The 12,540-nt window shown below is 51.1% G+C and overlaps 2 protein-coding genes across 2 annotated transcripts; one reads left to right on the forward strand and one right to left on the reverse strand.

The window, feature by feature from the left end:
* Positions 1 to 261: 261 nt before the first annotated feature.
* Positions 262 to 2,053, reverse strand: LOC128269709 (stress-activated map kinase-interacting protein 1). Its single transcript, XM_053007101.1, has 2 exons — positions 1,975 to 2,053; positions 262 to 1,900 (listed from the first exon to the last, which is right to left on the reverse strand). The coding sequence occupies exon 2, from the start codon at positions 1,897 to 1,899 to the stop codon at positions 262 to 264; it is 1,638 nt and encodes a 545-aa protein (XP_052863061.1). The 5' UTR covers position 1,900; positions 1,975 to 2,053.
* Positions 2,054 to 2,800: 747 nt separating this feature from the next.
* Positions 2,801 to 5,728, forward strand: LOC128273661 (cyclic AMP-dependent transcription factor ATF-6 alpha). Its single transcript, XM_053011682.1, has 4 exons — positions 2,801 to 2,912; positions 2,995 to 3,980; positions 4,045 to 4,211; positions 4,275 to 5,728. The coding sequence occupies exons 1-4, from the start codon at positions 2,894 to 2,896 to the stop codon at positions 5,344 to 5,346; spliced, it is 2,244 nt and encodes a 747-aa protein (XP_052867642.1). The 5' UTR covers positions 2,801 to 2,893; the 3' UTR covers positions 5,347 to 5,728.
* The last annotated feature ends 6,812 nt before the right edge of the window (positions 5,729 to 12,540 follow it).

A 12,540-nucleotide genomic window follows, 5' to 3' on the forward strand; every position in this document is an offset into this window, starting at 1 on the left:
GTGTGTAAATAAATATTAAAGCTTAGGTGGCCCCCTCCTTTTGCAAGCCAATCGAACCGTTCCGACGCGTGCCATCCGCCCACCGGACCGAGCCGTTCTGATGGGGGAATGGACAATAAAATAAATAGCTGCTTTCCGTTTTACCTATTGTAATGTTGTGAATGATTGAGTGTGTAATGGGCGTGAAATGGCAGTTGTGGAGCATGACTTCCCGCTTCCTTAGCTTCCTAGCTTCGTCGTTACTTCTACGTCCCGCCGCTACTACGTGCTGCTTTGGGTCTTGAGTGTGCCGCGCCTTCGCATGTACTCGCGCCGTATCGGGCTGAGGCGCACCTCCAGGATGTTGTTCACCTTCTCGACGATCTCGTCCGCCGTGTTGTGGTCCGTTTCGATGTCGTAGTGCTTGAAGCTAACCGGTGCCTCAACTCTACCCTCGCTGCTCGACAGCACCGCCACGTTCGACGCACTGTACACGAGCCGTACGATCGCTTTGGTGGCGCGCCGATCGATGATCGTGCACGCCGCCACCGCATCCATCGGATGGTTGGTCGACTTTTGGCGGCTCCAGAATTTACTCGCCCGCTGCGGTACGGGATCGATCTCGAACCGATCGCCCGATATGCCGAGCTGCACTTCCGTTTTGAGGCGCGATTTCTGCAACACGTACACCTGAAAACACCGGTACAGTGGGGCTTCGATCTTCGACGTGTGGCCCTTGATGCGCTCGAGATCCTCCTGCTGCTGCATGCTAACCCGCTGGGCGCTCGTGGCGGTTAGTGACAGTTTGCGGGTGGCACCAGTTAGTGATCGCAGCGGTGCCGAGAGGCTGGAAGTTTCCGGTTTTGATGTCGATGTCGATGCCGAGCCTGACGTCCCTTTCGCCGTGAGACTAGAGCGGCGCCCATCGATGGTGGACGGTTCAAAGCGTAACGGTTGCAGAGCGGACACCAACGGGATCGCCTGATGGGTGGTGGAGAGCCGTCGCTCGGCCAGGGCGAGGTGCGTGAACCGAAACTTGGCACACGGTTCGTTCGCATCGAGCGGCGGAAAGTCCATATCGACCTCGCCATCCTCCTCCGTCATGAACAGACCGTAGTGGCGGCCCGAGCGCAGCGGGATCTCCGGATGCGCGACCGTACACTTGTAGCAGATCAGCCCAATAAACTCCTGTATCTTGGCCGTGGCTTGTACGCAAATTTGCAACGGAAAGGCACGCAGCTCCTCCGGGAGGATGGTGAGAAATATCTTAAACGTACGCGTCGGCACCTCCGTGTGCCCGGTGCCGTCGAACTTGGCGTACTCTAGAAATTTGCTCTGCGGTAACGTCGGGCACTTTCGGATCTGCTCGCTGAGCATCGACCCCATGGCTGCAGTCGGCACCGACGACACCGAACGGCGACGAAACAATCGATCGTCCTCTGCGGCCTGTTCCTTATCGTCCGTGGGCCGGGGTAAACTATCGACCTGCTTCACGGTCTTGACGAGGGCCGCTTTACGGCGCGCGATTTCCATTCTCTCCAGCTTCTGCGCCGTGTTGGAGCGTGCCCGGTGAAAGCCACTCTCTTGGTCCATCTGAATTTCGTACGACTGCGACAGCCCGTCCGCGTCCTCCTCGTCCATGTCGTCCAGCCCAGGGTAGCAGTAAAAGTACTGGTAATCGACCCCGAACCGTGCGTCCGGTTCACGATCGTCATCGTCGCTCGCGAGACCAGTCATCCGGGGCTCGTAGGCATTGCCTTCCGCTGCCATTTGCTGCGCCGTTTGGCGCTGCAGAGCCGCGTACTGCTGCGGAATGTCCTCCGTCGCCATGACCGTCTCGCTCACGCCGGTGTCGTCGGTGGAGATGAACGAATTTCTTATGTGCGACAGCAACCAGTGGGCATTGTTGTATGTGGCCATTCTGCAAAGTTAATTTGGCAAGAATGAGCAAAGTGAGCTGCACTTCCGGATGAGCAACGAGGCCAATCACCGTACCTTGCTGTTGTTTTGGGTGCCACTTGGGCGAGCGCCAAACCGTCGTTGGAAGACAAATGAAATCGAAACGCGCTTGCGGCATGCGTTCACACCGGGACACCGTCTGCCGTTCGAGATTATCTAAGTTTCACCTTCATGGTGAGCGTGTCGCCTTTTCGGGCACTGTTGTTGCCGGCGTTTGCTTTCGGTCGTTGCTCTGAGGCCGCATTACGCCGATACCGCCCGGGAAACCCGCCGTAAGCTTTAGAGCGATTCGTAAACACACAACCCTATCCGGACGTTGCCGACGGCCGCTGGCACGGTTTGCAGGCCAAAATAACGCACCCCGTTTACGGATTAATAGCACGATCAGGAGTAGCTTGAAAACGTGCAGAATAGTGGAACCGGGTAACCCGAAAATAGTTGAAAAATAGTGGATTTTTACGCGATTTTGCTTACACCCGATTCGGTTTATTTTGACGTTTCTCGCTTTCGACGTTTTTTCTGGGAAAGTTGTCATCTCGCTGGACTGGAACGGTCAGTGGCGTAGAGTAACCGAGGGTCGTGCAAAAGAAACATAACTTCTTACTCCAAGCACACGGGAAACGAAACATAATTCATGCGTTTAAAGTGTAATGTAATTAATGGAAAATTTTACTGATTTCATAATTGAAAAGCTCATCAACAGAAAAAAACCGGTTTCGCGGCTCAACTTGGCAGAACCCTACAACAGTCGCATTTGCTACGAAACGTGTGCAGCAGAATGTCAAAAGTAAGGGCGCAGCAATTTTAGTTCGTCATATGCCGACTTCAATTGCAAAATAGTCCACCAAAACAAACACAAATCGGTAGCGGGTCTACCGAAAAAGAAAAGTATAATTTTGCTACATTATCGTCATTTTTTCGCCAAATCAAAGTTCGATGGTGTAGCTTACGCACCATGGAGTCATCTTTCGACGGTAGGTTTGCGGAACGTTGTTCTTCGGGCCGTATCGCAAGGCTCTTATCCGGTTCTAATGCGTTCTTATCTCCACAAAATAGAAATGAAAGTATTTGACCTTTCACTCGAGAATGAGTACTTGGGACCGGAGATGTACGACCCCGATCGCTTTGTGGCACGCTTCGACGAGTATGGTGCGGGCAATCTTTTGCTCCAACCTCCGGAACCAACATCCTGCGAGATGCTAAATGAACTCCTGCTGCAATCCTTCGATTCCGCGCAGTACGGCGAGTTTATCAATCCGGATGACTTTTTAAACGACATCCTTAAATCGGAACCCGACTCGTGCGAGGGGTCGTCACCGTCAAACCGCTACACACCGTCCCCGTCCGGAAGTCAGCAAAGCATTGAGTCGGGAGCCTCTTCCGGTGGGTTTGACCCCGTGGTACCGATGCACTTGGAGAGTCCACCAATTTCACCGCAAGGACCCATTAGTCCCACGCAAGCAACCCTCCTGGGACCGCAAGAGCCGTTTGGGCAGGTTAACAATGTCGTTGAGGCTAAACCACCGCCCACAGGACGTCGCATTAAAGTTCTCCCCAAGAACACCAGTTCGAGTGCCACGAAAACGATCACCAAGAAAACGATCGTACTCTCGGCAAAGGATTACAAAGCGCTTATGGCTAACATGGAGCGGCAACCGTCGAACAATACGATCTTGCTGAAGGCAAAGCCCATCAAGAATCTTCAGAGTGTGCTACCGCAGGGTGCGTGGAAAACTTCCACAGCGACGCCGGTGCCACCGAAACAATCACCAACCGTTCCTATTGGCTCAGGGGATAAAATCAATTCGAACCGAATCGCACAGGATCCCTCCGATAGTGGTTCGCGTACGATCCCCTCGATATTGGCGTCCGGAACGAGCATTTCCGAGCAGACCATTAACGAGAAGACGCTCAAAAGGCACCAGCGAATGATCAAAAACCGTCAGGCGGCGTATCAATCGAGAGTTAAAAAGAAGGAGTACGTCACCTCGCTGGAAGATCGCATCCAGGAACTTACGAATGAAAACGCGCAGCTACGGCTGGTAAGTCTGGCATCGTTTCACTGCGGTTGCGGACACGTTGTTCATTGTGACCGTTTTGTTGCAGGAAAACGCGAGTTTGCTGCAACGGTTAACAGTAAGGTGCGCGTGTGCAGCGAGCAGTCTGCTCATTGTACAGTCATCGGCCAAGCAAGTGTCGCCAACGGTTCGCAAAAATGCTGCCTTCATGCTGGCGATGCTGGTCATAGTCTCGATAAACTTCTGTCCCATCGGGTAGGTCATCTCGTTAGCTCCAGGCCAAAATAGCAAAATGTCATTTCGTTCTGTTTCCCACAGAAACCTGCTAACCAATTCGAACGGTGGAGACTTTGAGCCAGCGGAACCGTATGCTCCCTCGCACCATCACTCCCGTGGGTTGCTTTGGACGAACGATTCCATTGACTCCCTGACCAACCGGACACACGTACCAGCATTTAACCTAAATCTGACGGCTCTCGACGATCTGGCCACTGTTGAAACGCTACCGGTTGAGTGTCCATTTTACGTGAATCAGACCGAAAACGTACGGCTCGCGAGCGAACTGCGGCGTTGGATCGGGGTAAATGGCTACAAAAACTTGACCGACAATAAGGGCACCACGGGCGACATGAGCATCGATACGTTTGCAAACATGTTCCACCTGAAGGATACGATCGATTCCATGTACCGCCAGATGAAGGACATAAGTGTCCAGATGAAATCGTACGAAAAACGCCACAAACTGGCACTGGCCGGTAAGAAAAGGCAACTGAAACTTCACCGAAGCGACGAGGCTGACGGTGCAGACCGTGAAGTGACCCCATACCGTGGCAATGTTCACAAGGCGCACGATCTTGATCTGTACTATCCGTCCGCGAGCAGAAAGTATGCGGAGTTTTTCGAAGAAATCGGTCGCCGGGATGACACCTTCTATCTGGTGTCGTTCAGCGAAGAGCATCTGTTGCTACCGGCACTGGCGTACAACAAGACTAGCCGGCCACGCATGTCCCTCATGTTGCCGACCGTTGCCGGGGGCGAGTCGATGGCGAACGGTTCGCGGCGTTCGGACAAGATAACGTTAATGCAAATCGATTGCGAAGTGATGAACACTTCCGTGATACAGATTCGCGAGAAGGTGATTCCGGGTGACCTACGACCGCAGGCAGGCACTGCGGCGAAGGGACGGAATGCAACGAGCGAGTCAGCGGGACGATCGAACCGAAACACGGCCGACAGGAGCAGACTGGTGCGAGATCTCCGGAGCAACTCTACTTCAGCGCACGGTGGGACCAATCGGAAGCCGAACGGACAGCACCAGCACGGTCCGACGCGACCGTTCTTTGTGGAACGCATGAACGAACATCTGAAAAGTGAGCATCATGTAAACTAACCGGGGGTCTGTTCAAAGTGAGAATGGCGCTCCGATGATCTCAGTTAGTGGAGCAAACTGGAATGAACCGTTGAAGGCCACGACAATGCAGCATTATGAGCCAACGAGACGAAGAAGGGTTTTAATCGAGTTTCGGTTTATTTTCTTTTTGAATAAGGTTAGCTCATTTATTTATGCATTCCAAATGTAAATTTCAGGAAGTATGTTTAGGTTTTTTGGACTTTTTCATAAACTAGAACTTTTAGACTTTGGTGCGTGCCGCGTGTAATAACAGAAAGTGTACAAAGTGCAATGCGATTCGTTCGCCTCACAATATCGCGAAGATAAAGGAGTTTCAACGTTTAAAGTAAGAGAACGGGTCGATCGAACGGGCTATAGAACAATACGCAGCTAAGGATGCCGGTGTGGCGCGACTGAATAGTAAAGTTGTATGTCTGGTTCCGCTACTTATCAGCTACAGTCTTGTGCATTAAAATAACATAAAGTAGAAATGGAAAATAAAACGTTTTCGTTTGCATTAACGATATTGGATAATGAGCATCGTTGATTGGAATCAGGTCGTACAGTTTTGGTTCTACCTGTTGGCCACTTTCCACCATTCAAACATCTATTCAATTAACATTTGTATAATTTTGGGCCATTATGGTGATAAGAAAGCGCCTCCTCGGGTGGACCAAGTGATCGAATTAAATGCCACCCGATGGGATTGTAATTAGTTGCTTGGTCGTTTAGCCGCAGGTTGGGAAATGGCCCCAAGCCGACCTTCGCTTTCCCTGGGTGTGGACCACCAGCATAATCCACGCCGGAATCCGGTCGGAAACTCGGCCACTAGTGCCCATATGGTTGGGTGGCGGGTGTTCGAACCTTAATCTGATGTTTAATTAATTTCGATGGGCGCCATCGATAGCGATCCTCAAGGCCACCCAAGAAGAATGGCCCCGGGGTGCGGTACGAAGTAGCTGGATGCGGCTGCTGTCGAGGCTCAGCTCCGCTGTTTCGGGAAACCAGGAGTGTTATGATAAATTTATGATCGACAGACTTTGTTCGCCCGTGCACCGTTACTGCCTGCTGTTGCTGCAGTAGAGCCGGCCAAGGGGCCATGCTGCGTCCAGGTGCGTCATTCTACAGAAGGGCTCCCGCTGTGGGGTCTTCACTTCTAATGGACACGCTATCGATCGCACACATCGCGAACCGTAGAATCCCGTTGGAATGTGACCCACTTTGAGACTCGCATCACCTCGGAAGTCCACCGGGGACTGAGCGGCTCGGGTCAGGTGTACCGCGGCAGGGCGGCGTGTCTGTAGTAATTACATCAACGCCGCTGATAACATGCATTCTTCCATTCCACAATTTAGAACACTGTCCAGCGGACAAAAGATGCGCGCAAGAGGTGTGGCCCAAACGACTGCACTATGGGCCACTGACCGTTGGTTCCAGTCGAGGAACCACATTTTTACAATAATGACTCGCATTTTATCAGTGGCTTCAGCGATAAAATACCTTTGTGTCATCATCGGTTTGAAGGTCCTTTCGAAGGACAGGGCTAAACAAAATTAACCAACAAAAGGGATCTGCAACAACGACCAACTGTGACCTGTTCCACAAACCACGGCCACGGTGCAGGCCGTTGCATAATGGCAGAGTGTCGGCAACGCAAGGCATCTGTTCTACGGTGTGGCCATCTGTCATGCGGTTGCCGCGAAGAAAGTGCTTCGCGTCATGTGTGTGTGTTTGCCACAATCCTTTCTCATCTTTCGCTCGGTTCGCGAGGGCTTCGGGATGCAGAAAGGAAACGAGTAATTAAACAACGGGAAACGGGAATAGTGGGGCCCGCGCCACCGGGCGACAAGGGAAGAGGATCCATCATAACGAGATGCCAAAGAAGATCTTTCTTTGTGGTCCATCCGGGGCTCCGTCGTCGTGCCGGGGTGGGCTGGTTCGCTTAATCTGTTTCATTACTCACCGAGCATGCCTCGGAAGGGCGGCAAGTTTTTGTGTCGAGCAATATAATAGCACATTATGCTCTACTTGTTCTATGCGCCACCGGCGGTGGGTCTTTCGGGTTTTGCGCTCTTCTAAGCCGATGAATGTAGGTTGCGCCGGTGCACCTCCAGGGCGCGGTGTCGTTGTGGATCCTCAAGAGACTCGGAAAAGCCAACCAACCGAAGACTTTACGCTGTGCTGCTCCGTGGCCTCTTTGGGGACAATGTTACACAAAGAAAACTACTTTTTATGAATGAGTAATGGGTCGGGCTCAAAGTGGAATGAAACTAAAAACAATGTGCACAAAACTCAACTCAGCAGGGTTTTTAGTTCCAGTTCGACTCTGTGAGCAATAAAATTATTAAGAAATTCCCCATCTATCTGCTGAATGTTTGAACAGAGCAGATCTGTGATCAGCAACACAAAACTGTTTTCGATCTAGGATCGGAGTACAATGTTCTGCCCTGGCGCTTGTCCCATAGATTATGCAAAACGAAATTTTATTGAGCAACATAACTAAGGCACATTAAAACACGGAACACACAGGAAATCATGCAGAGATTTAAAAGACCGGGATCGTTCTTCCCGACTCGTCAGCGCGGCTTTCTGGCCGACTAAACGGCCAATGAAACCGATAAACTTTCCGCTAAAAACCAAGACATAAATTGAAATGCGAAAAATGGAAGAATTGCTGAATTGCCTTGGTCTTTGGCCGCCGTTGTAGCGAAAAATGCCCAATTCTCCAATTTGGCGCACTAGGAGCTCTCGTAAATTTTGGAAATTTATTGCCTTCGTATCGAACCAGACATCGTGCGGCCCGATCGTAATCTTTTATCGATTGTCGCTTCGCGGATCCGGGAGAGTAGCCCTCAAAGCCGCGGCTTGTCACATCCCGTGAAGCGATCCCGTTCGTTCTTGGAATGCAGCGACCCGCGGACAGACCCGTCCCAGAATCTCGCGTGATCGCCTGAAGCCTGCCGGCAGCGGCCAGCCGGGCCCACCAGCTAGAACTCTCGGAGGCAGTCCGCTAGATCGTAGGATTAAGATTGGTCCCTCGGGGCGTGCGGATTAATATTCCATTCAACGCCCGCCCGAAGGCCCGCCCGGGTCCGCAGGGCCCGCGGGGATGGTGCAAGCATAGTAAAATGGCACTCCATTTGATGGCCCGGTGCCCGGTCGGCGGCCCGGTGGCGCACTTGTGTGGCGCGCAACGGGTGAAAGAATTTTTTTATGGAAAAATTATGCTAATTTCGCTGCTCCATCGAAGCCGGAGGGCAAGGAGATCGCGTTATTCGCTTTCTCTCTCTCTTTCTCTCTCTTGCGCGCGCGTATGCTTTCTTCATTTGGCCACGCACAGCAGTGTCAAAGACCGTTTGGCGTGTGCCGCGCAAGGGAACGGCTAGTTTACGGGCAAGCCAGTGTGCCAGGGAATGGCCGCGCGGTATTGCCAAGTTCGCGGCGACTTGCCCATTCGTTGCAACGGCTTTCAGAGGATTGCATGGCGTGGCGTGCGTCGGATAATCAATTACGATCGAATGGCCCCGCCGGTGGCACCAATCAGGCACCGGGCCCGTGGCGGTGGTTGGTGTGGAATGTTAAGACCGGCCGGCGCGTTTCGGTGGGTGAAGTATTAGGACCTCCGCTTCCCCGGAGCAAGATTGCCTCGATTAGAGAAGATTAGAAGAGCAGTCAACCTGTCGGCTGTTTCCATTTTATTGCCCACCAACTGATCGCTTTGCGTGCCACATTGGAGCTCTACGAATTTATCAATGCCGGCGCAAATCGAAATGGAAACAATTTTGCAATAATTTCACATTTTTTCTTCTTTTTTCCTGTAAGAAGTTTGGTCTAATGTTTTTGCGACGCACCTTAAAGGAAGCTGACCGATACGGTGTTGTTCCCGAGAGCAAACGGACACTATCGCTTCTTCGGGGTCCTTACAGCACACAACGCCACGTGGCCATCTCGAAATACGATCGCTTGAACGTTTTTATCGATCAATTAGTGAATCTGCCTCCGGTACTTACGCGGATCGGATCGCGTTTTCGCAACCATAATTACGTTCAATTAGGAGCACCGCTACCGCATGTTGGTGGAGCGAAAATTAACACGATCGCTTTTTTATGTTTTGTTGCTGCACCCATAAAGTGGAGCAGCACTCCACCGGGTGGCGGATGGCAGTTGGAAAGTGAAGAGATCTTCCGTGACTACACACACACAGCACACACCACCTGATGCCGGCAGTGTGCGACCGATGGGTGCGTCCAACAGTTTGAAGAAAGTGTTGAAAGCCCTCCGATGAATGTCAATGGTGGATCTTGGCGTTGGCCGAGTGTTGCGTTATTCTTTTTGGCGCGCTCGGCTGCTCATCTGATGCATCGCGATCCGCTGAGCTTTTGCCGTATTGCGTAAGGGAAATAAAAAATTTTATTTGAAACATTATTAACTACCAGCGCCGACCAGGTGTGTTGGTGTGGTGCTCTGGAAAAGAAGGTTCACATTTCATAACCCACCGAACCCACCTCTGGTCAAAAACGAAAAAAACAACACAAAACTAGGTTCCCCTTTCAACAAGGCTATCGATCGCAGCTCGATCGTTTGCTAACATCATATATCAATTAGTTTGGGAGCGATCCACCTTTCCGTATCCGATGCGTATCATCGCAAGGCTCAACACGTCTGGTGGTAATAATTCTGGGGCGGTTCGTTTATTGGGTGAATGGGGCAATGAAATTGATCAGCCTCAGCCGATGGGCCGTTTTTTGCTGGTTGTCGTTGTTGGCGATGTTGTGGCCAGGGGTTTGAACGCCGCTAAGTGGATACTCGCCGAACGGGGGGAATGTATTGTATTTCGATATGGGTCACAGTGAAATTTGTGAGGCTTCGCCTTGATTAGGCTTGGGTGTGGACGGCTTAGCTTGAGGCTGTTTTGTCTTACCAATTTGACGTCACATTGCCCACAGTAGCATCGTGCTCGGTGATACGATCGGGCGTTACGAGATGTGAGATGGTTTCAATCTGTATATAATTTTTAACGAATTTAGTTAATATGAAAATGTTCCAAAAATATTTACTATTTTTAAAGAAAGGCACTCGCATCTTTAGGTAAATATTTCGGAGAGAAGTTCATTTTGGAGAAGTTCTTGAACCTAAAATAAAACGAAAAGAGGCCAATCGAGTAGTTGATGTTAGCCTAAAATAGTATAATAATTTCAGTAACAGAAAGCTTCGCGTTCTCCTGCACAACGCCTCTAGGGAGAACCGACCACACCTGACCACGCACACGCACCCGCGGATGGTGTTTTGTTTTCGGGTCAAAAATCAATATTAATCGCCGGCCGCCATCGAGTCTCACGGACGGTGGTGGGTATCGTTTACCAGGGTGCCTTCAAGCGCGGCGTAAAATTCAGGCCAGATCCATCGCGGCTCCCGCCACCAATTTTCCGGTCCACCCGGACTCGAGCAGCATAATGTTGCGCGGTCCGGTGCCACTGCTCTCGCCGTTCCCGCGCACAAATTCCATCAACACGAACCGGAAGCGAATCGTTTGCGGGCCGCTTGCTGTTCGAACATTTACAGCCCCTACGCCGACCCGACCCCCGATCGTTGTTGGCCGACTTGTGGAATTGATTTTTTATGATCCGCTTCGATCAATGGATGATCCTTGATGAGCCGTGGGGATGGGGCATTAATTTAGGGTGTTTTTCGCATTTTACAGCCTAGGGGTCATCATTATGGCCGATCCACTCTCCGGTGCTTCATCCGCTAGCGAGCGGAGATCGCGGTTTGAAAGTTGTATCGTCTGTGGCTATTTATGTGGCTACGGTTCGATTGAGAGTATAATAGCAAGGCTTTGGCAAAGTTAAAGGAAAGTAGTTTTTAGGTACAAATAACATCTCCTATTTATCAATTTTTCGCAAAACATCTTTCAAACATCTGAATTTATTTTTATCACCCCATAATGGGTCCTAATCCAACAACCGAACCGAACCACCATGTTACTCCTGAGTCCTGGCGCTAAACTAATTTGTACGCTCTCACCCTTCCTGGCATTCGAACGCGATCGTACGACACGAAACGTTGGCTGCACGCCTAAGCAAGGGTTTGCACGTGAATGGCAAGCGCATTTCGTGCGTCTAGCCCATTAACGGCACGGCTCAAACCTGCGAGACCTCAATCAGTGCCTCAATCACACCGTGCCCGTTATTAACTGCGTGTGTGTGTGTGTTGCTGTCATTTTCATGGCTTTTATTTTATTGCTTTTCTTCTCTGCACTTTCCTCGACCATTTAGTGTGCGTCAAAACGCATTAGTCAAACGAACAAGTGGGGCCCTCACGGACAGGCACGCACGCGCAGCACGCACGGTGCACTGCTGCAACTGCAGTTGCTATCTACGAGGTGCCGGTAACAATCCGCGGACGTACTTTTCACCGCGGAAGGACATGCGAAAGTCTCACAGCCCCCCCTCGCCCGCCCGTGTGTGTGTGGCTACTAAGAAATGGGACGAATTTATTTGTCTGTTTTCGAAAGTTGTTCGAACCGGGCCTCGGAGGGCCGGGCAACAGTTGGGCGGCGCGAATGTCCAACGTGGAGACCGGCGGCGTGGTTGTTCGCTTACTGAAAAAAAATTTGGCCACCTCAAGGACGGGCCGAAGAAAGGAGCCACCATTTCGAAAGTCGCCATCGGTAAGGGTTTCGGTTTAAAATAGTGTGGCTTATTTATGGCTCGCGGTGCGATGTGGGACCATTTTTTCCTCTCGGAATCGCATATTCCCGAAAGCAGCACGACCGGAGGCAAGTGTCATATTGGTATTAATTTTACGACCGTTTGGGAGTAGAGTCGAAAAAATAGGAACGTCCTCTGTGGCATTCTAGCTCCAAATTTGATTATAGCTTTAAACAAGGCAAAGCGGATTAACTTTAGCACCCCCCAAATAGACACGTGTAGGGGGTCCTGAGCTTAGCGAGGGGCCTACGATAGGGGAATGGATAACGAAAGAAAATTAATGGTTGTTTTATCACAATAGAATAAATCTGTCCCAAAGCTGTGGCCACCTAATGGCGCATTTGATGGCGCTCGATCTGGGGACGTTGATCAATACGTTGTCTCACCCATTTGGCGAACTTTATTGGTCCCGTGCGCCAATCGGCCGTGCATATTTGGGTGAAACATAAGCGAAAGCCCAATTTAAATTCTTCTGCACCCGAGG

This window comes from Anopheles cruzii, chromosome 3 (assembly GCF_943734635.1).
Source record: "Anopheles cruzii chromosome 3, idAnoCruzAS_RS32_06, whole genome shotgun sequence".
In the NCBI taxonomy this organism is placed as follows: Eukaryota; Metazoa; Arthropoda; class Insecta; order Diptera; family Culicidae; genus Anopheles; species Anopheles cruzii.

Coding starts and splice junctions, on each gene's coding strand:
- LOC128269709 (XM_053007101.1), bottom strand. CDS start 1,899: ATGGCCACATACAACAATGCCCACTGGTTGCTGTCGCACATAAGAAAT.
- LOC128273661 (XM_053011682.1), top strand. Junction 3,981..4,044: donor AAAACGCGCAGCTACGGCTG/GTAAGTCTGGCA, acceptor GTTTTGTTGCAG/GAAAACGCGAGTTTGCTGCA. Junction 4,212..4,274: donor ATAAACTTCTGTCCCATCGG/GTAGGTCATCTC, acceptor TGTTTCCCACAG/AAACCTGCTAACCAATTCGA.